The following is a 23,112-nucleotide window of genomic DNA, read 5'->3' as shown; positions in this document are numbered from 1 at the left end:
AACTGCTGTCTGTCGAAAGAACTTGCTACCGTAGCGGTGGTCAAAAGATCGTCTATATATACATGACGTCCAGGAGTGTTAGGCATACAAGAGAATGCATGCGATCCTCACCCTCATGAAGAATTGGCAATATCCGCTGACCTAACCCTAATTCGACCTACTATAATTTACATACTGATGTCCATTGCCTTACCGGGGCCTATAAATCAGCCCTAGGTAGGATACTAATCCCGGGAAACAATTTCTAGCTGGCAGTACACATTTTTATCCGTTTGATTGTCTTTCCCTAGAATGCTAATAGCAGCGATCTCTACGTTATATGTCCGCTTTGGCACGCAAGCTACAATCACAATGACTTGGAGCCAGTGGATGGTCAATCTCAGTCTTCATTGATGACGGTGCAGATGTCAGACTGAATAGACTGTAGCATAATCGCCAACTACATCTCCCAGTTCTGCTTACGGCCCTCCGCATGAACAGCAGCAATCCTCGCAGCCTCCCCAATAAGACACTGATAGGACTTGAACTTGCGAGCCGCAACCCTGGCAGCAAAGATCTCATCCAACTCCTCCAACGTGCGCCCCTTCATCTCAGGGATAAAGAAGTAAAAGAAAACCACACACGCCAAGTTCGACCCAGCCCAAATATACCCATAGCGAGCACCCTACCCCTAACCGTCAGTCTTAACACCCAGAAACCAAACCCCAGGAGGAGTCCACATACCCAATTCAAATGCTCCGGATTAATAAAATACGGCGTACAAAAATTCACCAACCAAGCCAGCAAATACCCCAACGACGTAGCCGTGCCGACCGTCCACGCCCTTAACCTCGAACTCACCAACTCCGTCGCAACAGGGTAACTCGCCGCCCCAACACAGCCGTTATAGAAGAACATGAACAACGCCGTGAAGGCCACCAACGCCTGACCCGTGGGAAGGGAATTCGGACTCACTGTTGCGGCAATGGCGCTTGCTAGTTGGCATAGGCCGCAGGCGATGACGCCGAGCATGAGGATTGCGCGACGACCGAGCCAGTTCCGGATTGCGTACATGCCGATGTTGACGCCTAGGAAGCCGAAGCAGGTGTTCATGATCGAGAACTCGAAGGCTTTGGTTATGCCGGAGACGGTGAAGAAGTAGGTTTGGTAGCCGATTAGGAACCATACGCCGGAGGCGGATTGGCAGCCGATCATGCCGTAGCAGAGGATTGTGCGGCGGAGGTCGATTCCTGGTATAATTTATATGGTGAGGAATGATTCCTTATCAAGTTTGTTTAGGGTGGGAGGTAAGAAGGGGGGACGCACCTCGGAACATGTCTAATGCTGTGACGTTGCCTTGTTCGCGCTTTTCTTCTTCGACGCCTTTGACCATCTCGGCCCATTCGAGTTCTAGGAGAGATGGGGTTATCTCGTCGCTGCTATCGTCGCCGCTGGATGAAGCGCGGATGGTGGCGTAGCTGGTACCGCGGAGTTGCTCAAGCGCTTGTCTTGCAGCTTGTGCTTTTCCTCGATGGAGAAGCCACCGCGGACTCTCGGGGACGAAGAACAATGCCACGAAGAGGAACTTAGGGACGATGTATAGACAAGCCAAGGGAATTCGATACGAAAGACGATCCATCCTTTCCTTAGTCTTGTTGTCTACCGCAGCACCGAGTATACTACCGATATTCACCCAGTACGCGAACAGAGCAACCATTACGCCACGCAGGTGGGCTAGTGATGCCTCCGCAGTGTAAATGTTGGAGAATGTCACCAGGAATCCATTCGCGAATCCTAGTAACAATCGCCCAAGGTATAGAACTCCTGCTGAGGGGGCGCCTATTTGAATTGCGCATGCTATGGCGTTCACGATACAAGCAAGCCACAAGGCATGCCGACGGCCTAGATAGGCTGAGAAGAACCCTGCTACCAGTGAAGAAACGAAGGAACCCAGGGTTAGGAGAGATGTTATCAGTTGTTGAACCGTGCTCTATGTGGATGGGCGGGTCGTTAGTTCGTGCATGTCTTTTCCGAAAGAGGAGATAATCTCACGTCAATTGCATACCCCCCCTCAGATCCTGGGTCTGGGTACCCGAATACTTTGAGGAACCCTGGCATAGCCTGGAGAGATCCAATAGCGGCCAGGTCAAATCCATATTGCAGGTTGGCCATTGAGACCAGAGAGCAGAGGAAAAGACATTTTTGGTTCTGCCATAATGTTGTCGTCGATATACTCACCTCAGCCATGATGGTTTAGAGAGCAGGCATTTACGGAAGATAATTGCAACATCGGCTGCAACCATAGAGCTAAAGTGCAGCGCCACTTCTTTTTCAAGGTGTATCCCCACATATTGATTTGTAGCTCCGGCTATAAAAGAGCAGTGCCTATGCCGAGGGCTTGAAATCGCCCACCTGTTTCTGACCCGTTAGCAGCGCTCTTTTGGAGTGTACATGACTCAGTTGGATTAGTCCGTCAAGATTATGCAATGTCTTTCTTCTCGGAGATCGGCTGTCCTTACCCCACAAACCCCGCAAATGGGCTCTAAACATCTGGGGCTGCCGCAGCGGGTCCCGCTTAGGGTTATCAAAGATAGAAGAATATAACACATCTGTTAGCTTGAATATACGCATATTGTGATGTGGTTGATCTGGATGCTATTTTGTATATTGCTGCAGGTCTCTCAACGCAACAATGGTGCAATACAACGGCGACAGGTGGTCACAACCACTGCCCAATATCTCAGACTAAGCAACTCGTTTCCCCGGAAATTCTTCAATCAGTGCAGGATGTGGGGTAAGCTCAGCAGACGCAGGGTTACCGCCACATGTGCCGCCACTTGTGCCCCAGTTTCCGTATTGATTTCCGTATGAGCTCAGAAGACGATACCCCGCAGGGTCTATCATCATGAACCCAGTATACATCCTTATCCGAAGAGGGGTGAAGTAAGGGGGCGTAAATATATGTACATGACTAGTTGACTCAGTTGCTATAGCATGCTCTCTGCTTCCATATCGCCATCTAGGAACTATGATAGTCGAGAGGGTTGAGCAACTCTTTGCTCTCATTCAGGGTCAGCGCATCCTCAGCCATCCTGGATGGAGCCACGTGAATCTCGCCACATTAATACCTCCGGTAGTGGTAATCCTGGGACTGGCCTTGATTGTAGACTATGGATATATGATATACCTCCATTTCCAAATGGCAAGCCCACAGCAATATCAAACGAATAACCTAATAGCTACGCTAACACTTAGCTACAGCCACCAGGTCCATTCCCCCTTCCCATGATCGGAAACACACATCTCCTACCAGACCAAAAACCATGGATATACTTCGAGCAACTAGCAAAAGAGTACAACACGCCCATGATCACATTCTGGACAGGCCGACGACCAACAATCTGGATCTGCGACGCCTGGGCTGCTGACGAACTCCTCAACAAGCGAGCCGCAATCTATGCATCCCGTCCACGAATGGTCGTCTTTAGCGAGCTCGGTGCCGGCTAGTCTAACATGGTCAACATGTACTACGGAGATAGATGGCGGCTGCACAGGAAACTAACCCATATGGGCGTTGGACTGCAGCAAGTGCGCAACTACCGCGGGTTCCAGAACGACGAGAGCAAGGTCGTTGCTTTGGATCTCTTGCGCGAACTCAGGGAGTACGTGAACCATTTCGAGAGGTACGCGACGAGCGTGGTCTCGATAATTGGGTTTGGGAGACGTGTGTGTGCATATACCGACCCGATTATCACGGAGGTGATTGCGGTGATGCAGCGGGCGGCTGAGTTGAATGTACCGGGGAAGTCGTTTCCCATGTTGATGGAGTCGTTTCCTTGTTAGTCCTCTATCAATGTATTCTTATCCCTGTGTCGTCAGTTAACACGGTCTAGTCCTCGCCAAATTCCCCAACTGGATGGCACCCTGGAAGCACGGATTAGGCAATGGACAAGGACGCGGCAGGCCCTTTTTCTACGCGTTAGCAGAAGAAGCCGCCAGTGGTCCAGAGGCAAAACAGTGCTACGCAAGGAAACTCTTCGAAGAAGTGCCGAAACACAACCTTACCAAAATGGAGATCTCCTCGCTCGCGGGTAACCTTTTTGGAGCAGGCAGCGATACATCCAGCTCCACACTTGTCACTTTTGTTCTCGCTTGTTGTGCATTTCCGGAGACACTGCCCAAGGCATGGGAAGAGCTCGATCGGGTGGTGGGGCCACATCGGAGTCCGACGTTCGAGGATGAGTCTGATTTGCCATATGTAAGGGCGTTTGTGAAGGAGGTGCTGCGGTGGAGATCGGTCGCTATTATTGGGGGACAGCCGCATGCACCCATTAAGGATGATCGTTATAAGGTACGATGCACTTCCTTGAATTCCGTACTTGTTTATATCTAGATGTGCTGATCCGATGGACCTAATTAGGGCTGGTTAATCCCCAGAAATACCTGGGTGCAGGGGAATGTCTGGGCAATTCACCATCACGAACGAGAATTCCCCGAGCCTGACCGTTTCAATCCGGAGCGATATTTTGAAGAAAGTCCTGTTCATCGCCCGTTCCCGGTGGATAAGGGCTACATGACATTTGGATGGGGGCGACGAGTGTGCAGCGGCCAGGGTTTAGCTGAGCAGGGGACTTTCATCACTATCGCCCGGTTACTATGGGGGTTTGATATACGAAAGGCGCTGGACCGGCACGGAAACGAAGTTCCGGTGGATATTTTTGATTTCACGTAAGTGCTTTCATGATGCTTCCTTATTCTTGACTACTAGTATGTAGCGGCTAATCGTCTGTGTTTCATAGGAATGGCCTCAATATGCGGCCCAATTCATTTGAGTGTCGGATTACTCCTTGCAACCAGGAGATTCGTTCTACCATTGAACGAGAGGGTTTGCAGGCACTGCAGGATCTATCTCAGTATGATGGTGAAACGAAATACCGCATGAGCACGTATTACAATCCAGAGAAACTATGACGGGGTTGTTGACAAGTATTTCAAAGAGATAAGGCTGGTTCCAAGCCAAACAAGATAATGCAGCAAAGTGCATGATAGTGTTTACGTTGCAAACTCCCTAGCATGGAGTTAGATTAGAGAATCTTCGCGCCAGAATATCTTGAGGGAAACACTAGCAGGCTGTATAGTGAGTAGAGTGTTCAAGATACCTGCTACTGACATGGCTTAGGTAGTAGAACTCGTGCAACGAGTGGTGTTCCGATTTGACATAAAATCTAAATTATCATCAATTAGCGACGCGGGCAAAGCCAATCGATAGTCAGATGTTGTCGATAAAGTATTTAGTATCGCGGCTCAATCTATTTCTAGTCCCTAATGCCCACCAGCTCAGAGAGTAAGCAACCGGAGGAATTTCCTTCGGAGAGAGACGAAGTCCTGCCTTTTCCACCCCACGCTGAACCACCCACGCTAATTGCTGACCCCGTCACAACTGATACGCGGTATGTTGCCATCTACCCACCGTTAGTGCTGGAAGGGCATCTAGAAAGAAATATCTTACAACGAAAGAGAGGCTGTATGTACGCTCACCTTCCCCTCTCTCCTTCAATTTCTACACCAATTAAATAGTCGAAATGCCTTTTCCGCAGCATTTCTTCAACCGATGGCCATTTGGAAAGGAGATCCGGATCATCATATTGCGCCCCCAACTTCCAATATGAACTTCGTGATATGTCCCAGCTGAGCTTCCAAGAACCCCGCTTGAATATCCGGCGGTTCAAACCAACGGCAGCCCAGTCATAGAAGCGGGGCCCTCTTTTGTCCACAAACAGATCGTGGTGACCTCCGATTTCCTTCCGAGCTTTTTGATGGGGTCATTCGTAGGCGTAGGGGATCTAGCTCGCATTATGTGGTGATATAACGAGACGGATAAACCAAGCACAATTCAGGATAGATTGGAGATTAGGAATTCAAGAAAGAATTCGGGGTCTCGGCTTTTTTTATACTACCTCAGTGGTGGGGAGGACACTGCACCTGTATGATGGCCCTAGTCGGATACCCACAGATTAGTTCGGTTATGCTGAGGGGAAGATGATGCCCGACCTGAATGGACTTCGCGCATCACTTCTACAAATAGCTTGTGATTGCAGGAATAGCCACCTATAAGCTTCCCTAGACCAGCTTGAAAGAGTTAAATCTGCAGCAGGAATACGTAGAATCTCGCCATTACCCCACCTCGAGAGCGTGGATTATATACACGGAAAAGATACTATACAGAAATACATCAAAGACATATCATAGACGAGCGATCCTAGAGACTACATCTATTCTGCGGGTGAGAAGCGATACGTCTACTATGAAGGGGCTCATGAGGTAAACTGCACTAAAAGCCAGCCTTGGGTAAATGAATTGTTCTTGAACCCATTGATGCTCCATGACGGTGCAAAGGCCGTGGATATAATCATCCCCTTTAAATTGCCCGTAATCCTTCAAAAACTTCTCATTCTGAGTCACGGTGATTTTGTCTTCTCCAACCTCGACTTCAACGGACGGGAGGACATGCTCAGGTTTTGGGAACACAAGGAGTTTGAGAGAACAAACGCTTAAGCTCTGCCCGTGGGTCCAGAATGGCAATCGATCTCTCATACCCGGAAGATCCATCTGACCTTCGCGGGCTAGGCATCGCCACTGATTTGGATACTCATTCTTAAGGTCAACTGCAAAGGCCGATCCTTTCGGCTCGGTAATCCACTATTTTACTGCGCCTGCAGCCGTCCTAGCAAATCGTCCTCCACCATCAACAGCGGTATAGCTGACGTGAAGTCTGTGATGGTATGATAGTCAAATTGTGGGAATGGTGAAGGGAACTCAAGCGGCCATTTGGAGATAGCCCCAGCACCCTCGAAAGGTCCGTAACGTGGTTGTCCATTGAAATCAAGTGTAAAGGTTCCGGTATCATGCAGCCCGTTGCTAACGGCTACAGAATCTATGGGGATACTGCCACTATGGAATTTGCTTTCTGATCTCTCTTGGTTGTAAAATGCGGATTGGCTGCCAGCTGGCGCAATTCGGTATCTATGACTCAGTAGTCTTAAGGTGCAGTTGAGCGATGTGTAGGCACCTAGGATACAGGGAATAGATACCGCCACGGACACGTTCCGCCGACAATAGTGGCCTGGAAAGTCCATATCGAATAAAACCTCAGGTAAGTCGAAATCAGATGTGTCTTGTTCGCGTAAATGAAGGAGGGCACGTGGATCGAGCTGCCGAATAGAAATGTGTAGCATCTCCATTCGCTTGAGGTCCAGATACAAGGCTTCCCCAGCTAATTGCCCATCAGGGGATTGCTTCCAGTAGTCTGTCAGCCCCTTGGCCGGTTGGCTGTCTGGGTTTATAGTGTTAGGAAATCGGAGCGAATGCTCAAAATGTAGAGCACGCTGGGCAACATTGGCCATCTCAACGGCAAGCTGGTATGTCTGACGAGATAGCATGGCCACCGCGCTATCATCCCTATTATATAGTTGCTCTCTAGTATACTTTGTCCGGAGCCAATCCTCTTCCGCGGCAGCATTCTCAATTTCTTGCTGTGATGACTCGATTGCCGCATTGCACATATCACATCTAGCCTGTAAGTGCGATCTCTCTTTGCCGAGCCGCACCAGCTCCCAGCCAAGGTTGTTCGTGGCCTGTCGGCGTTCTTGAAGAGCACGGCTCAACGCACCCTTCCGTCCAGCCTGCGCGGCCTCCTCCTGCATGCCTTGCGCTGCGATCTTTAGACCATCCATCTGAAAGTAGCTGACTCTGGAAAAGCTACCCCCGCTGTAGTAGTATCGACTCCTGCACCCATCGGCTGTACCTTTGCCCCAAAGTTAGGTATGGCGGCCATCACGGCACCAACTGCGCTGATCACACCCGCTGCTAGGTAGAGGTTGGATGCTGTATCTGCCTTATCTAACTCCTCCTTCTCGAAGGAAGACATCGGGATATCCCCTTTTATAGTGTGAATCTCTTGTGGCACGCCCTTCCATGATTCGCCAATAGTAGGGATTTGAGTTTTATCTTTATCGGCAGTGAGTTGGAGATAATATTCCATCGCCTTTTCCTGCAGTATGCGCGCTGCGCTAATGACATCAATGGCTTTGAGTGCCTCCTGTTTTTCGTGCTCCTTGACCTTTTTGATCAGTGCCAGGACGGTGCTCTGATGGCGTGAGCCGAGTAATGTCAGCCCTTCAGCGTCTTTTTTCTCTTTGATAGTAAGAAATCGCTGTTCAAGACTTCGGAGCTCGCTCACAAGCTCAAAGGCATGACGGATCAGATAATCAAATCTATAGTTTGGCATCGGGCTCTCGAGGCCTGATAGCAAGCCGGCAATTCCGCCGGGCGCTACCTTGGCCTGAGCCAAGGCTTCAGGGTCCATAGGTGGAGCAAAAGTGGGAAACCATTGCCTCTGACCGTTAATGTCAAGCCAATTCCTGATTTTGGGCAGCCGATTCTATACAAGAGTCTGCAGTGAATCGCGTAAGGTATCTTTGGTCTTCTAGAACCCCAAACTTTCTAGCGACACTGACCTATTCTTTTTTCTTCGATCCCAGTATATGCCTGTCCACCCTCAGTGTCATTTGTTTCCGAAGGCTCACTGTCTTCGATTGAGGTTGAAAATGTGCAGAACGCTTCCGATGCTTCGATCTACATCTCCAAGGCCAGGGGACTGCTTTCAAGAGTACTTTGGCGTCCCCTAACCCCTCTAGAATCTCAATATACCTTAAGGCAATCCGTTTTGCATACACTACTGGATTGATGCGGGCTGATGCGTGGATGTTTGCGCTCGGAAGTACAGTGGTATCAGATCGCTTTAGTGTTGTGCCGTCCTGGAACGGTGGCAAAGTCCAGAGGTCCCCTCCCAGCTTTCCTTTCACCGTACGGCTGTAGTCATACATAAGCCTGGCCACCTTCAGAGCAAGTTCTAACTGGTGAGTTGTAAGAAGGCGAAGATGACAGATGTGATGATATTATTCTGTCTATCTAAAGTCAATGAGTGAAGGAAACTTTGCCCAGAGGCAGTGCAAACCGGGTGTACCGATATACTAGAAACTACCTAGACGCAATCACAGGATGAGTCAATAGGTGGTCAGCCTATTCTAAACATTTGAGCTTGACTGCTCCAGCAACACGAAAGACTGGACGACGCTTAGATCTGAGCCATCAATGACATCAACATGTCGGTAGTTGTCGGTGAATACGACATGGTAAAGTTTCTTTTTATATTCTAGAGAAGATGTCAGTTAAGCAAAATATATGCAAGGCAGGTATTACCTGGACGAGACTTCTTTGGTGCCGTATTTGTAAAGTCTAGAACAATGTATTGCTCCATTTCCCCGGATTTCAGCATGCTGTAGTATTGGCCATGTTGTTCAAACCTTCTCATATGTTCCACGAGCCGATCACGTTCTCGGAGTAGCTCTAAGCCCCATTTCTTCTCAGCAATAAGGAAGTCAATGGTGCCACCTTTTGGCCCTGCTTTGACTACAAACTCGGGTGAAAGGACAAAGTGGCCGTCCAATATAGGGAAAAGGCAACGGTAAAATTCCTTCTGGTATTGGTCCTCAAGAGGCAATACATTGCCTTCGACTGCCCTGGAACGTGGGGGCATGGCCAGCTGACTTGGTTGGAACTTAGTGATAGCATGAATCGCTAGTTGGAGAGGTGTAGTATAGATGATGTTGTTGTCGGGGACACGCATGGTGAAAAGGGTATGGCAGAACCTAAATATTCTGTTATTTAGTGATGCACAACATTATATAGAACACGCGCTTACCACCTGTGGATCTGACTTGCAAAAACATAACGGATATCATTATATGACTTCTCGGCATGCAGCCACCCATTTTGCCAGATCCATTTGAGAGCTTGTTTCAGTTCTTCGTTCTCGGTTCTGAACTGAGATTTGTACAACCCGTCACAGGTGATAGCTACCTTAAAGACCGCAGCCGCACTAGGATGTTGCAATATCTCCTCTGGAGGTAAGCCGCGACCAAACGGAGAAACTTTCAGCGAATTGAAAAAAACCAGGGGTTTACGGAAAAGTATTCTCCTTGCTGTTGTCCAATCAACAGTGGAGCCAGTCCGTACGTGCTCATAAAATTCCTATTATGGAAACATGAATGTTAGTAGATAGGTCAGTGGTATGCCTCGACTATTAACTCCAGGGTAAGGCTCACCGGTGTGTCCTGTAGCATACGCGTGAGGCTCGTTAGCAACCCTACATGTCCATTACTGCACGCAAAGAGGCCTTGTTTCAGTTCGCGTGTCAGAATCACAGCCATATTTGAGCTTAGGGCGGCTGATGCGTAACGCTCTACCACGTCTTCTGCCTCATCCTCGTTAAGCAGTAGACCAACAGGCCTCCAACGTGGTGGGGCCAGAGTCTGAGGTCCAATGCTTTCTTCTGGTTGTAAGGAAATCTGCTGCTCTGGGGCAAAGTTGATCGGAGTTCGCGCATGCTCTTCCCCGCCAAATCCCACAAAGCCCCTGTGCGGAGAGCCATACGACATAAATAGAATTATGAATGGGCCAGTAACAGGCTCGAGACGTTTGAAGAGGTCTGTCCAAAGATTTTCATCCCACAATGATTGCTGTGCTTCATCTAGAAGCAGATAAGCCGGGTAGGTGAGCCACTTGCGGCCGTGTACGCCGGTCTCCTGCTCCAAATACGTGGCCCAGCCTATCCTAGTATCGCTCGTCCCCCATCCTGGAAGTGAGTAAATAGGCTTCTTCTTCCCATACCTTATGAGTAGCTCATTGGCTACAAGAGTCATCAAAGTAGTCTTTCCTGAGGCTGGGGTGCCGTTCACCCGAATTATATGGTAATGGTTAACTCGAGCGATCACTTCATCCACCAGTGTTTCTCGTGCGATCGCAAAAGGTTGTAGTTCTGTACGAGTCAACACTTAGAATGCTGTCACATATTTGTTTCAGAGTGAACTGTTTACCAAGAGGACAGACAACTCTAGATTCAGGGACAGTTGGCACAGTGATGTTCTGCGAGGGTGCTGGTTTGATAATATAGATTAGCTGCCTGTCATCAATTCATGAAAGGCGTAAAGGACTAACAAGCGCTCTGGTGCAGAAGCATTGAATGCCTGCAACGGCACACTGCGTTATTCACATTCAGATCAGACGTGAGGCTCGATCCTGATTCGCATGAGCACCTAAGATAACCATCTCTCCACGTACAAGGGCCCATAGTGACAAGGATGCGTAGTTGTGGTTGGATGGGAGAGGGTAGCGTGTTGTGTTGCTGCAGAGTTGGAGAGGGAGGTGTCAGAACTCTTGGTGAGCAAGAAGATGAAGAGGAAGGAGCCGCTGGGAAATAAGTCTCAGATGACCGGCTACGGGAAGGTGAGCTCGCAGTCATGCTGAAGCCGTAAGAATGACAACTAGCCATCTCGTTTCGTTCTGAGAGTGAGAAGCTTAGCCACAGGTGTTACTAGAACAAGAGAGGGTAGCAGTTAGCAATACTCCCAGTGCGTTACTCGGGAGACCTGGTAGTAGTCGAGCTAAATAACGTCCTTGGAGTCTTGTGATTGAAGATATCAACCGATATCGAGATATGGAGGTTTGGATATGAGGGGGTGCATGATATGTAAACGAGTCACTCATTGTCACATGCACATGATTAGGTGAATGTTACGTACTTACGGTGAAGTCGAGGTTCTGGACAAGAGCGATTTTTTTTTACCGAAACTATAGCGTTTTATATTACCCCCACGCACTTATTTAGTAACGCTCGACCTTATCAAATCTAGTATAGTATTCTATAATGTATCAAAGATTATTGATTAATTATATATCCGATAGCCAAGTTAGAGCTTTTATTATAGTCTAGTAATAATAAGAATGTATAGAGAGGATCTCAGTGCCTACAGTTTAGGGTTGTATTAGTGATGGTGGGAGATACTACCATCACTACCACTACCACTGGTAGTGGTAAATACACTACCCACAGATAAAAGTCTTTTCCAGCAGTAAAATACTGCAGAATGAGAATTATACTAGTAGCAAATACATTCAGAATCGGATTATCATCGTTAAGATAATATAGTAGAACCTTCTAAATAGACTCACCCGGCTGAAATACAGTGCGTTGATGTTGGTAAACTTGGTAATATCTTACATAAATTGTCCGGGACCGCGATTTAGCCCACCGTAATGTATCCGTCGGCAGGGATCACACTATGAAAGCTATACCTACCACTTTAACCGGGTTATAGGCCAAAGCCTATAGTGTCAAGCATTTCAGGTCAATAGCGATTCAGTAACAATTGGGCTAAGATAAAATCGAACTACTTGAGAATACTGTTTCTTCGGGCTGTGCTAAGGACCGTGTCGGAGTTGAACTAATCACTGATAATAATGAATACTTCTGGTATGTGTTGCCACTGACAGAAATAGTAAAGAGCACCTCTTTTGCGCTCCTCACCCGGTATTAAGGAGCCACATTGTTATTATTGGTGATCACTGTCCTAATGCCCGCATAGAATGAATGGATCGACAAGCATCTTGCCTTTTCGTTGGGTAGAGGATATCATTTAATATTGTTCCCATCCGGTCCAAGTTCTTCTACCTACCAATAGTTAAGTCTTGCTTTTCTCCCAAGAAGCTCAAAAGGAAAGCGATCCTTCGTGTCCGGAATGGAAATCATTCGACCTGTCGATCTAAATCATGGGGATGCAGGGGTGCCGAGCAGCTCCGAGATTGATTCTCCTTTAGTATAGACACCAGTCACTAATTTTACCTTAATAGCACACTAGTCATAAACTAAATTGCAGATCCGGGTCCCACAGTCTGTGCTCCTAGGAATGCCGATTGGAATTTCACCTCTCAGCCAGCCCCGTATCTTTGATGGGTTATCCAGCCCTGGCTGCCGTATAAAGGGGCCATGGGTTCTTGTTGATGTAACCATTATTTTCTCCACTACAAATATTAATTCTCACCCCGCTTCCTCTAGAACTCTTTCCTCCTGACTCAACTAAACATGAAGCTGTCATTTCTCTCTCTCCTTTCGGCCGCGGCCGGTGTAGCTGTTGCAGCTCCGACTGAGTCAACCAAAGACCATTCTGTTCCGGTAAGACATCTTTAGGAATCAACCGTGACGTCCTATCTTGTTACTAACCGAACTACCATAGTTCAACAATCGCGCGCTCGGTCCCCTCAAGCCCAACCCTTTCCAGGGCCTGAAATACAAGGGTGACTGGCAAGTTGGCCGGTACTCCGTGCAAGCCTCGAACATCAAGACCACCAGTGGAAACAAGCTCTTATTTTACCCAATGACCAACATCACCGACGTCGAGGTCAGGGGTTCTGTCAGTGTGGACGGGGGCAAGGATAAATTCAACGGGAAATCCGTGAAACTCGGCTGCAGCGTCAAGAATGGGAACAAGAAGCAGACGGTGCCGTGTGATATTCAGATCACCGGATCTAACCTAGTTAACCAGAAGTTCGTTTCGGTTAAGTATACCGACACCAAGGCGTTGCAGACGGTTGACCTTGACGATCTGTATCTTGTGGATGCGTTGTTCTTCCGGATCAAGTCTGCTGGAAAGGACAAGGAGCTGACGGAGGATATTACGCTTCTTGTGGATGATTTCAAGTATGCTATTGAGTCGCGCTGAGCTGGTTATCTATATACCTATGGTGACTATATCGGGCTACTCTAGTGGTAATTATTAATGTGATGGTTTTGCTGTACAACAGTTCTTGTTTATCGCTCAGGTGAATTATCATCGTAGTCTCCATTCCTGAGGTATGTCTGAGCGATAGGAGATTGTGTATTCTGGCTTGGAGTCAGTCTTGTTATAAAGTCCTAAAAGCTAGCTAAACAGACTGTAAAAACCCATTCACTCAAAGTTTTGCTTCGCTCGCTATCACCGATCCATGAGTATATTGTTTTCTAAAGCTCGAACTATTGCTCCATATCATCAACTTGATAGATGTCTGGGAGCGGTTCGCGGCTACGTCCTCTGGTTCTACTACATGGACATCGCTATTGGCATTCCACACTCTCCCACAGATACGCACGACATATGTAGGGTGACGCAGGGATAACTACTAGGGATGATAGTTTCTACAGTAGCACAAACATCCAGGCCCAAAAAAAAGAGTCGCGCTGGCTTCATACATTCGCCTCTTTTCGTTGGTTGTCGCAAAGCTGTAGAATGTTCCGCTATTTTGTGATCTCCTTACCTTCTTCATGTAATCGTATATAATTGCCACTGGGCTGCCAGCCCGTAGAACAGCACATGCGCTTAAGTTTTTCCAATGCTTCTGGAGAAGGTTTACCCTTCATATTCGACTTAGTAAACTTAAGCAAGCACTGTATTTGGAATAAAAGGCAAAGTAAAAGACAATATATATAGTAATGTTCATAGATACCAGTAAAAAGATCATGGATATCTATTCTGCGCCACTAAGCTGTTTCGGGCTTTATAAAATTTTTATTCTTCTCTATATAATGATTGACTGATTACAGAGCCTATCTCATACCGTCGCTGGGCTGCGTATAGACTCCGCCTTACAGATTTCTAATCTTTCGAAAATCACTCGAATCAATTCCTCTCCCCCGCGAGCCTCTTGCCAACTATCGGACACGCTTTCATGGGGAAAAGCCAGTGCATTTGCGCTTGCCGACGAGGACGAGTAACCACTCTCCAGTTACTTCCCGGGATTCACTGGAGGCTTCGCTTTGCTCGGCGTTGAAATCATGGAGGTGAAGCCTCTCTAGGATGTTTGTGTTCTTCTGCTCTTCATGGATTTTATCCACGGACGTTGTCAATTGGGATACCTCCAAGTCCCCCTTATCCAGGGCACGTGAGACTGTGACATTGTCAGGCTGTTTAAAAACCGAAGCTAAATCTAGTGAACATATCTGAAGGCTCACCATCATTAAGACTCCCCACCACATTCGCTGTCCCTTCAACAGTCTCAGGGTGAATCACGCGCAGAAGATCCTTCGCATAGGCCGCCGCAGTGATAGCCGCATAGGGCTCCCACTCCTTGTTCTGATGCCCATCAGAATAATCGCATATCCCGCGTTATAATAAGGCACGGAAAGTCATTCATCAGGCCTGCAGTCTCTGTCTCGAAGCAACATACATCCCATTCGTCACGCAGTTGGTCCTGGCGTTGGGCTGAGCGCATCACTGCGCTTCCAGACGCGATGAGACCGTAGTGGACAACTGGAATATCAGATTCACGGTCAAGTCTTTTCACCAGGTATGCACGGTCCCATTTTGAGCAGTCTCCTTCGCCGGTGTGCTTGTAGCTTGAAATGAATAGCTGGTCGCGGTCCCAGCCCGGGAATCGGGATGCTCTTAGGGCTGGGAGGCGAGCAAGCCTTGAGCAGACTTGACTGATGTAGTTTCCCATCTGTCCTAGCTCGGAGTCATGGTCTGATAGGAGTTTTTGCGTTGCAGTTAAAAGCAGAGAAGGCGGTCGATTCAGATGGGAAGTGATATGGAACACTCCATTATCTTTGAATTTGTCCGCGTCGTAGTGTAGAACGCCTCCTGAGCCCGGGTTAGTATTGACACACTCAATAGCGAAGGCACTTCATCAATACTTCTTACCATGACTCCCCTTCGGATTACTAACAACAACATCTCCCAGTCGAATGCCATTCCACGTATTCTCAGCATCGGCGGTTCTCGGCGCTCCACCACCGACTCCAACCAGCAACCCAAACCGGATATTGGGAATGTCCTCACCATGTTCGTTGCGACATGAGAGGCGTTGTGAGGGCCGTAGAGGCCTGACCCAGGGTAACCGATCACCACATTGTGCCCGTTCTTACGGCCGAGGAGGTAACTATTATCATCCGTTGGCTTTGGTGGGAGGCTCTCGTGCTCCTCGTCTAATAGGGCTCGTGCGGCGTTCATCTCGGAGGAGACGATGCATATCCAGCCCACCGTGTATACATTATAGTTAGGGTTTTGGTGGCCATGGCTTCGTCCTACTGAATGGCGGGACCTAGATAGCGAATATAACAAGTGGGCGGCAAGCCCTCTGTGTGTGTGTGTGTGTGTGTGTGTGTGTGTGTGTGTGTGTGTGTGTCCATCAATGGGTGATGATGGTGTTTTCCATACATGAGAAACTTGGCAAAGCTATTCCCACTGTACTTATTTCAGCCGCAAGATCCCACACAATGAAGAAATTCCAAGAAGGCTAAGGTGCCATGTCTATCGCAATCGGTTCTGTCAGGTTCGATGTGACGATAACATGCCAACGGGTCGCGGGGTTCTCTAAAGTGTGGCTATGTGCAGATACCAAGTCATTTGGTGTGTGATGATACACGATGATGCTGCCAAATGATTCGCGGGCGTTGCGCGCGAGTAGATGATAAAATTCAACAGATTGACATCCTAGACTACTAGAGACAGTAGTGCATTCTCTATTGGGCGACCCCGGACCAAGCGTAGGAGTGCAAGAAACAATCTATGACATACTAAGTAGTTAATCTGTGGTTATAGCATTCAGTCCGTCACAGTATTACAGTTCTACCTCTATCTCTCAGTGGATCTCTCGATCCGTAGGCTCGGGGTATGGTGCAAGAGACGTCTAATAGCAGTTACATATCATTGAATAAAGAAACCACATAATGGCCGGGGGGAGCAGGTGTAGCTTTACATACATCCCTCGATAGTACTAGGTAAGCTGTTGGGCGTATGGAGTTCAAGGCACGACCTTAGTGCCATATGGTGTTTTGGTCGAGTGAGATTGTCATAGACTACACACAAATCTAGATGAATCTAGACGATGGCTACATGTTTGGGTTCTAGACCAATGACCAATGATCAACTCTCAGCAAAATTGTACGGTGGCCTTGATGCGAGAGCCGTATTAGTCGTCGTTTTTGCCTCCATTGATGCATCCGGCTTCACAGTCTGGGACATGTTGGTTGAGGGTCTTATAAATGCCTCATCTCCGGTGTCTCCCCAACGTTAAGGATCGCTGAGCAAGCTGCGTGGGCTCCCTCAATCCCTGATTGGCCAGTTATGTCATTGCAAGTACAAAGAAAAGTTTCGCCAAATATGAACAGACTATTACTATATTCTCTGTATGAATACCAAACAGCCTTTGCATAGGTACATTCTTACAAAACAGCCATAAAGCTTTCCAAAACGCAGGCTTTGGCTCATATTATGGACGAGCGTAGTATCTTCTGCCTAAGTACATCAGAGGAGAAACAAAATGATCATGAGAAGGTTAGCTGAATAACCTCTCCGAGAAAGCTTCACAGACTGGTCCGGGGAATGGTGAGCGTTATTCCGCTGTCGATGATAAGCGTGGCTCCATTCGTGTAACTTGCTGCTGGACTGCACAGGAACACAATCGGATCCGCAACTTCTTCGGGGGCTGCAGCTCTTTTCAATGGGGTGATTGCTTTGATAGCAGCGCCCAGTTCAGGGACTCGCTTCAAGCTAGCTTCGAACATTGGGGTTTCGGTGTAAAAGGGGGCAACGACATTAACTCGGATATGGTTCTTGATGTTGTCAATAGCTAATAGGGTGAGAACCAGCAAGTCAGCGCCCACAATCTTGGAATGGGAGGGAGAAAGGTTCCCTGGTGATCCGCTTACCTGCTGTTTTGGCTATGCCTGCTACAGCGTGCTTGGACGCTGTATATGACAACATCCCGGGCGCAACCATGGTTCCATTCACAGAACTAACCACAACAATAGAGCCACGGCCGAGGCTACGCGAAGTACCGTGACGGGCACTCTGGTGCATGCGAGGTTCCTGTTTAGCCATCACCGCCGAGACAGCTCGCAAGACTAACATTGTGCCTCGAGCATTGACTGCCATTATCTGATCATAGACGTCGATCTTGAGATGCTCAGTTGTCGCCCCGGAAATGCTACCTATCTATAATTTTTATCGATGTCAGTCCTCATGAATGAACATTGTCGCTCCCGTTGTTTATTCCGACTTACCCCCGCTGCATGTACACAGTAGTCAATTCTGCCAAACTCTTTCACTGCTACATCAACCATGTTGTTCACGGCAGCCTCGTCAGAGACGTCCGCCTGGACTGCTGTCGTGCGAAAATAGGAGTTAGTAGCCCATGGTTTTGTGCTCTCCTGAGCGACTAATTCAGCGCCACTGAGGTTCAAATCGGCAAGGATGACGCCTTCTACACCGGCTTGGGCGAGGGCAAAGACCGTCTCCTTGCCGATTCCTGAGGCAGCCTGCCACATATCTTGTTAGGAGACGGGGATCATGGTTAACGCTAGGGAAGACAAGAATAAACGTACGCCTGTGACAAGAGCAATGCCGCCGTCCAGTGTAATAGCCATCACAAGGGCTGTAAGTGCGCAGAAAATCCTTGAAAGGGTAAAGAAAAGGTAGGATAGTGCTGTGAAAGATCAAGACAATTTTGCTGGGAGAGGGGAAATCGGGAAGGGGGCAGAAAGGGCATATGATATTTCAACCAACATATAAAAGAGTACTACGCTGAGCAGGGTTCATCAAATCCCAACTTAAGTATGCCGTCTTATTGGCTAGATCGCTAGAACAATCCTAGTAACTAGTCTTTGTTTACGTAGGCAGTGAACAAAGAAAAGGACTCGGGACTAGTACTAGTCTTTAGTAGATGCTATTGTAGAAGGGCCTTTCTTAGTGCTTACTATAATAACCCTAATGTATACCCGGCTTGGCGCTTTTCCACCTGTCCAGTGCTTAGTCTGTCTATTGTTTTTGAACCATATGGCCTACTAATATATTGTTAAATGACCCATTGCAGTAGTATAGTGCAGCGCTTTATTGTAGAATTCTAAGTCTGGTCGGAAAAGTCCGTCATTCAACGATTTTGGCATACCCAGACTGGGTAATTAATCGATTAGACGACGATCTATTCCTTCTTCCACATGAGAAACGAGGCCAGAGCCTGTCCTTCTGCACACCCAGCCAAGATCTTCATCTGCAGGTGGTAGCTCTCGGAGAACACAGTGCGGACCATCATTTGCGGCCGCGTAAACGACGACTAAACTTTCCATCCAAGAAAAGACCAAAAGGCGTATTGATTTTCTCGCTGGTGGTTATCGCCAGTGGCAAGCAAACTTGTCCCTCATATAATCCATGCTTCAAGCTCAGAGCAGACAGAATATCGAACTCTATCATTCAGTAAAACAGTAATCTTGTCAGTGTATAGTCTAATCAGCATCATGAGTACCTGAAGCTCGGCCAGCTCCGAGGCCGCGATAAGCCGATAAGATCCGCCAACAAAATACAAACGTTCCCCGCATTTCTCGCCATTTATCCATTTATCCCACCACCAAAAACCAACCCACACTCCCAAACACCAACAACCTCCACCACAAACAAGAGAAGAAGGACGAACAATGGAAGGCCTAACCCCCACCCAACTCACCACCTTTCACGAAAAAGGCTACCTAGTCCTTCCCAACCACCTAACCCCCACGGAAATCACCTCCCTCCTCACCGAAACCCACCACCTCCTCGACACCTTCCCACTGGACACACACCCCCTAACGCAATTCACAACCGGCGACGACCTGGACACCAACAGCAAACCCCACGTCGGCGACACCTACTTCCTCACCTCAGGCGACAAAATCCGATACTTCTTCGAACCCGACGCCATCTCCGCGACCCCCGACCCAACCACCGGAAAACCCACGCTCCTGAAACCCAAGCAGCAAGCCGTGAACAAGATCGGGCACTCGCTGCACAGTCTCTCGGAGCCGTTCCGGGCCGTGTCGCTGTGCGAACGCAATGCGGCGATCGCGAGGTCCTTGGGGTTTAAGGATCCCCGGGTGCTGCAGAGTATGGTGATATGTAAGCAGCCGGGGATTGGGGGGGCGGTGCCGCCGCATCGGGATTCGGAGTTTTTGTATACGGATCCGCCGAGTGCGGTGGGGTGGTGGTTTGCGTTGCAGGATGCTGGACCCGGGAATGCGACTTTGGGGATGTATCCGGGTTCCCATCGGGGGAAGGCTGGGGGGAGGATTAAGAGGAGGTTTGTGAGGAGGGTTAATGGGGAAGGGGAGGTGGTTGGGACGGAGTTTGTGGAGAATGATGGGCCCGGTTTGCCGAGGGGGAAGGAGGAGGAAGAGGAAGAGGGTCAGGGGCCTAAGGAGGAGGATGTGGAGGTTCTAGAGGTCAAGGCTGGGTCGTTGGTTTTGATTCATGGCAATGTTTTGCATAAGAGTGAGAAGAACACCAGTGAGCGGAGTCGGTTTGCGTATACGTTTCATGTTATTGAGGGCGCGGAGGGGTGGAAGTATGATGAGAGGAATTGGTTGCAGCCGCCGGAGAATGGGGAGGACTTTTCAAAGTTGTATCAATGATTGATTCTGTGTATATATGGAGGCTTGTGTGATGGACGTCAATATTCATCAATTGCGCTAGTTACATCTATATGGCCATACAGTTGGGCGATCCCAAACCCCGAACTCCAACCAGGTATCCAGTAATGCAACAAATCTAGTCAAACATTTGCTTTTATTTTATTTCGATTCCAGTGCAGCCGTGGCTCCATTAGGCCGCCTTCAACATGTCGAGCATGCCCTTGGTCTGGCATGCTTGGTGAGCCATTTCCACTTCGTCTCGCACGCGTCGGTGCAGTCGGTCAACCATCTTATCAATCGTTGCGGATTGGCCCAAGTTTCCTGAATAAATATCGAGGACGTTCATGGCCACCTCGACGCTGAGTTTCACCAAGCGAGGCTCGCCGATGCTCTTGTTCACCCATTGCAGCACCGGCTGCAGGGTAACTTCGTCGCGGTTTTGTAAGGATGCGCGGAGAGCCGAACGGTGCCGAAGTGCGGTCAGAAGAGTAAGTTGCGCGGTCTTGTCGCCCGAAGCCAGCACTTGGTCCAGGGCGGCGGAATAGCGGGCCTTGCGAAGGTCGTGCTCCCAAGGCTGTTCCTTCTTCCGTTTGCGATCCTGGCCTTCAATGATTATGTCCACGCCCTCACCAATGAAATCACGACCACGGAAACGCTTTTCCCAACCGGAGCCCCGGAGCTTCTTTTGCTTGGCCACTTTACGGTCATGTTCCTCCAACTTGCCCTCCAGCAAGGCCTGCATTTCCTTCCTCCGCTCTTTCTCCTTGATCTTCTGCTGGCCGGAGAGACGGGTTTTGATCGACAGCAGACCGGACTGCATACCAACTGCGATGTGCTTATCCTCCTGCGCTGGTCCAGACGTAATGGCGCGGAGCGAAAGGATGGGCGAGGGGTACTTGGATCCAGAGACCATATTCCAGCCAGTCGTCTCAAACACCTTCATGTGACCGTCCAAAGCACCACTCAGCAGTCTCTCGCCATTGGAAGCCAACGCTAGCGCCGTAACAGTCTTCTGGTGGCTCTGAATCATGTGCAGAGGCTTTCCGGCCACAATATCCAGCACAGCAATCTTGTTATCGGCCGCCGCAAGTACCGTAGTACCCGTCGGCATCGGCAGGACGCTCTCAATCGGGGCAGCCATCTTGAAGGTCATCGCGGACCGACTCTCCACGCGCGGATCCCACAGGCGCACAGTACGATCATAACTACCTGACACCAGGAGTCCGGAAGACGCCAGCGACCCCGGCATGAATGCACCGCTGCGCACATAATCGGTATGGCCCACGAACGTCTTTACGCTGTTTTCGCTCGGGAGGTCCCAAAGTCGCACGGTGCGGTCGTCGCTCGCCGTGAAAAGAGATGTCGGGTCGCTGGGTGAGAACTTGCTGACCCAGACCGGCTGCTTGTGCTCCCTCCATGACTTCAAGATCGCGCGCGAGTTGACATCGAACACCTGGAGCGCACCGGTGTCGTCACCAGCAACAAACACACGGCCGTCGGGACGAACATCGGTACCGCGTACGGTATCATCGAAGCGAGTGACGGTGCGGAGGAGTTTCCGGGTGCGAATAGAGTAAATTTGGACTCGGGCACCGGTGGTCACGGTGAAGACATCGGGAGGCTGGGTGAGAGATGGGAAGGCGGAGGCGGAGGACGGAGCGGAAGGCTGTGTGATGAGATTGACAGGGCCATTGGCGGGCGAGGGGATCAGCAGAGGGTTCTTGAATGTCTTCCAATATTGCTGCTCTGGTGTCAAGCGAGTCGAGGGCAGCGCCGGGAGCTTGACCTGTTGGAGAGGGAGGACGGGGGCAGCCATGGCTGCGTAGGGGTATGTTGTAATTAATTATCGGGTATTACCGCAATGGTAGTTGACTGTAAGATCGGACAGACGTGATACGACAAAAGGCAGCTCATCCACCAGCTGCGTTGGCGGTGCAGGGCGTTTATGGGAATTTTGTGATGGTCTGGAAGATTTTCTGATAAAATCGCATCGGGAAAAGTTCTATCGGTCCCGATGGGATAAGCAATGCGCTAGTGCGTTTTTGTTACATAGGGGCTATAAAACATTAATGGCTCATTCCTTCCATCCAATTGGGGATGTGGTTTAGTGGTATAATACTCCCTTAGCATGGGAGTGGTCCGGGGTTCGATTCCCCGCGTCTCCATCTTTTTACATTTTCTCTTTTTGGCCTTACTTTCCGTCTATCATGCAATCATCTTTTCTTTTTCCTCTTCTTACCTTCTCATAGTCCAGTATTGTATCCAAGGACTTCTGATATATATTTCCCAAAGTTAAAAACCAGCTCCTATACATAGCAACAAATCCCACAACGGGCGCAGAGCTAGTCATCCTTACACTTACCACAGCTCAATCCATATATATATATATAACCAATACCCACCAAAGACCTCAGAAGGAAACACAAACAAAGTCCCACAATAACAGACCCTAACCACGGAAATCCCTTACACAGTATACTCGAAGAAATCCATTCACCCTTCTAGAACAATCGCGTCAGCCACACAAGGCGCCCAGCCCACAAAAAGAACACAAGACCACAACGTCACCACACAAACAGTAGTTCTTTGTTTGAAACGTCACATACAGTATCCCAAGCCCTAAATGACAATACGTTCTAAACACCTGGAAAATATATCACCATCGCCCAGATCATTCATAGGTGGAGATCCCGTACTAACTGATGCTGTTATGATATCATCCATCGCCACACGACCTTCCACAGGTCCATATAAGTTCATACTTCTACCCAAGGGTTCATTCAAGACTAGAAAAACAAAACCACATACACAAAATAAAAAAT

At 48.8% G+C, this 23,112-nt stretch overlaps 9 protein-coding genes and 1 non-coding gene across 10 annotated transcripts; 4 read left to right on the top strand and 6 right to left on the bottom strand.

Moving 5' to 3' along the window:
* Positions 1 to 439: 439 nt before the first annotated feature.
* Positions 440 to 2,226, bottom strand: F9C07_2229469 (putative transporter; the record flags this gene model as incomplete). The annotated part of the gene is made up of 4 exons (XM_041294590.1): positions 440 to 664; positions 724 to 1,229; positions 1,306 to 1,969; positions 2,032 to 2,226. The coding sequence occupies 4 exons, from the start codon at positions 2,224 to 2,226 to the stop codon at positions 440 to 442; spliced, it is 1,590 nt and encodes a 529-aa protein (XP_041150166.1).
* A 781-nt stretch (positions 2,227 to 3,007) lies between these two features.
* On the top strand, positions 3,008 to 4,950 carry F9C07_2200843 (cytochrome P450 monooxygenase; the record flags this gene model as incomplete). Its single annotated transcript, XM_041294601.2, has 6 exons — positions 3,008 to 3,181; positions 3,241 to 3,459; positions 3,487 to 3,817; positions 3,873 to 4,330; positions 4,400 to 4,707; positions 4,779 to 4,950. 6 exons carry the CDS (start codon positions 3,008 to 3,010, stop codon positions 4,948 to 4,950), a joined length of 1,662 nt encoding a protein of 553 aa, XP_041150165.2.
* Positions 4,951 to 6,683: 1,733 nt separating this feature from the next.
* On the bottom strand, positions 6,684 to 8,344 carry F9C07_2229467 (uncharacterized protein; the record flags this gene model as incomplete). Its single annotated transcript, XM_071509844.1, has 2 exons — positions 6,684 to 7,712; positions 7,784 to 8,344. 2 exons carry the CDS (start codon positions 8,342 to 8,344, stop codon positions 6,684 to 6,686), a joined length of 1,590 nt encoding a protein of 529 aa, XP_071366950.1.
* Positions 8,345 to 8,964: 620 nt separating this feature from the next.
* Positions 8,965 to 11,637, bottom strand: F9C07_1849091 (uncharacterized protein). The gene is made up of 6 exons (XM_071508445.1): positions 11,038 to 11,637; positions 10,917 to 10,976; positions 10,146 to 10,858; positions 9,743 to 10,071; positions 9,241 to 9,689; positions 8,965 to 9,193 (listed from the first exon to the last, which is right to left on the bottom strand). The coding sequence occupies exons 1-6, from the start codon at positions 11,369 to 11,371 to the stop codon at positions 9,066 to 9,068; spliced, it is 2,013 nt and encodes a 670-aa protein (XP_071366949.1). The 5' UTR covers positions 11,372 to 11,637; the 3' UTR covers positions 8,965 to 9,065.
* Positions 11,638 to 12,180: 543 nt separating this feature from the next.
* Positions 12,181 to 13,816, top strand: F9C07_2280776 (uncharacterized protein). Its single transcript, XM_041294600.2, has 4 exons — positions 12,181 to 12,352; positions 12,465 to 12,881; positions 12,935 to 13,051; positions 13,113 to 13,816. The coding sequence occupies exons 2-4, from the start codon at positions 12,786 to 12,788 to the stop codon at positions 13,596 to 13,598; spliced, it is 699 nt and encodes a 232-aa protein (XP_041150162.2). The 5' UTR covers positions 12,181 to 12,352; positions 12,465 to 12,785; the 3' UTR covers positions 13,599 to 13,816.
* Positions 13,817 to 14,578: 762 nt separating this feature from the next.
* F9C07_2229464 (uncharacterized protein) lies at positions 14,579 to 15,860 on the bottom strand (the record flags this gene model as incomplete). Its single annotated transcript, XM_071509843.1, has 4 exons — positions 14,579 to 14,799; positions 14,864 to 14,984; positions 15,079 to 15,491; positions 15,545 to 15,860. The coding sequence occupies 4 exons, from the start codon at positions 15,858 to 15,860 to the stop codon at positions 14,579 to 14,581; spliced, it is 1,071 nt and encodes a 356-aa protein (XP_071366948.1).
* A 1,087-nt stretch (positions 15,861 to 16,947) lies between these two features.
* Positions 16,948 to 18,643, bottom strand: F9C07_2280775 (oxidoreductase). The gene is made up of 4 exons (XM_041287151.2): positions 18,236 to 18,643; positions 17,915 to 18,169; positions 17,561 to 17,846; positions 16,948 to 17,481 (listed from the first exon to the last, which is right to left on the bottom strand). The coding sequence occupies exons 1-4, from the start codon at positions 18,275 to 18,277 to the stop codon at positions 17,216 to 17,218; spliced, it is 849 nt and encodes a 282-aa protein (XP_041150160.1). The 5' UTR covers positions 18,278 to 18,643; the 3' UTR covers positions 16,948 to 17,215.
* Positions 18,644 to 19,321: 678 nt separating this feature from the next.
* F9C07_5583 (phytanoyl-CoA dioxygenase family protein) lies at positions 19,322 to 20,290 on the top strand (the record flags this gene model as incomplete). The annotated part of the gene is made up of 1 exon (XM_041287161.1): positions 19,322 to 20,290. One exon carries the CDS (start codon positions 19,322 to 19,324, stop codon positions 20,288 to 20,290), a length of 969 nt encoding a protein of 322 aa, XP_041150159.1.
* Positions 20,291 to 20,480: 190 nt separating this feature from the next.
* F9C07_5582 (putative small nucleolar ribonucleoprotein complex subunit Utp15) lies at positions 20,481 to 22,106 on the bottom strand (the record flags this gene model as incomplete). Its single annotated transcript, XM_041287150.1, has 1 exon — positions 20,481 to 22,106. The coding sequence occupies one exon, from the start codon at positions 22,104 to 22,106 to the stop codon at positions 20,481 to 20,483; it is 1,626 nt and encodes a 541-aa protein (XP_041150158.1).
* A 277-nt stretch (positions 22,107 to 22,383) lies between these two features.
* On the top strand, positions 22,384 to 22,455 carry F9C07_t88. The gene has a single exon. It is a non-coding gene; the product is annotated as a tRNA-Ala (tRNA).
* Positions 22,456 to 23,112: the final 657 nt, after the last annotated feature.

Source organism: Aspergillus flavus, chromosome 7 (genome assembly GCF_009017415.1).
Source record: "Aspergillus flavus chromosome 7, complete sequence".
NCBI classification, from domain to species: Eukaryota; Fungi; Ascomycota; class Eurotiomycetes; order Eurotiales; family Aspergillaceae; genus Aspergillus; species Aspergillus flavus.
The sequence above is the reverse complement of the archived record's forward strand: the minus strand, read 5'-3'. Positions and strand labels throughout refer to the sequence as shown.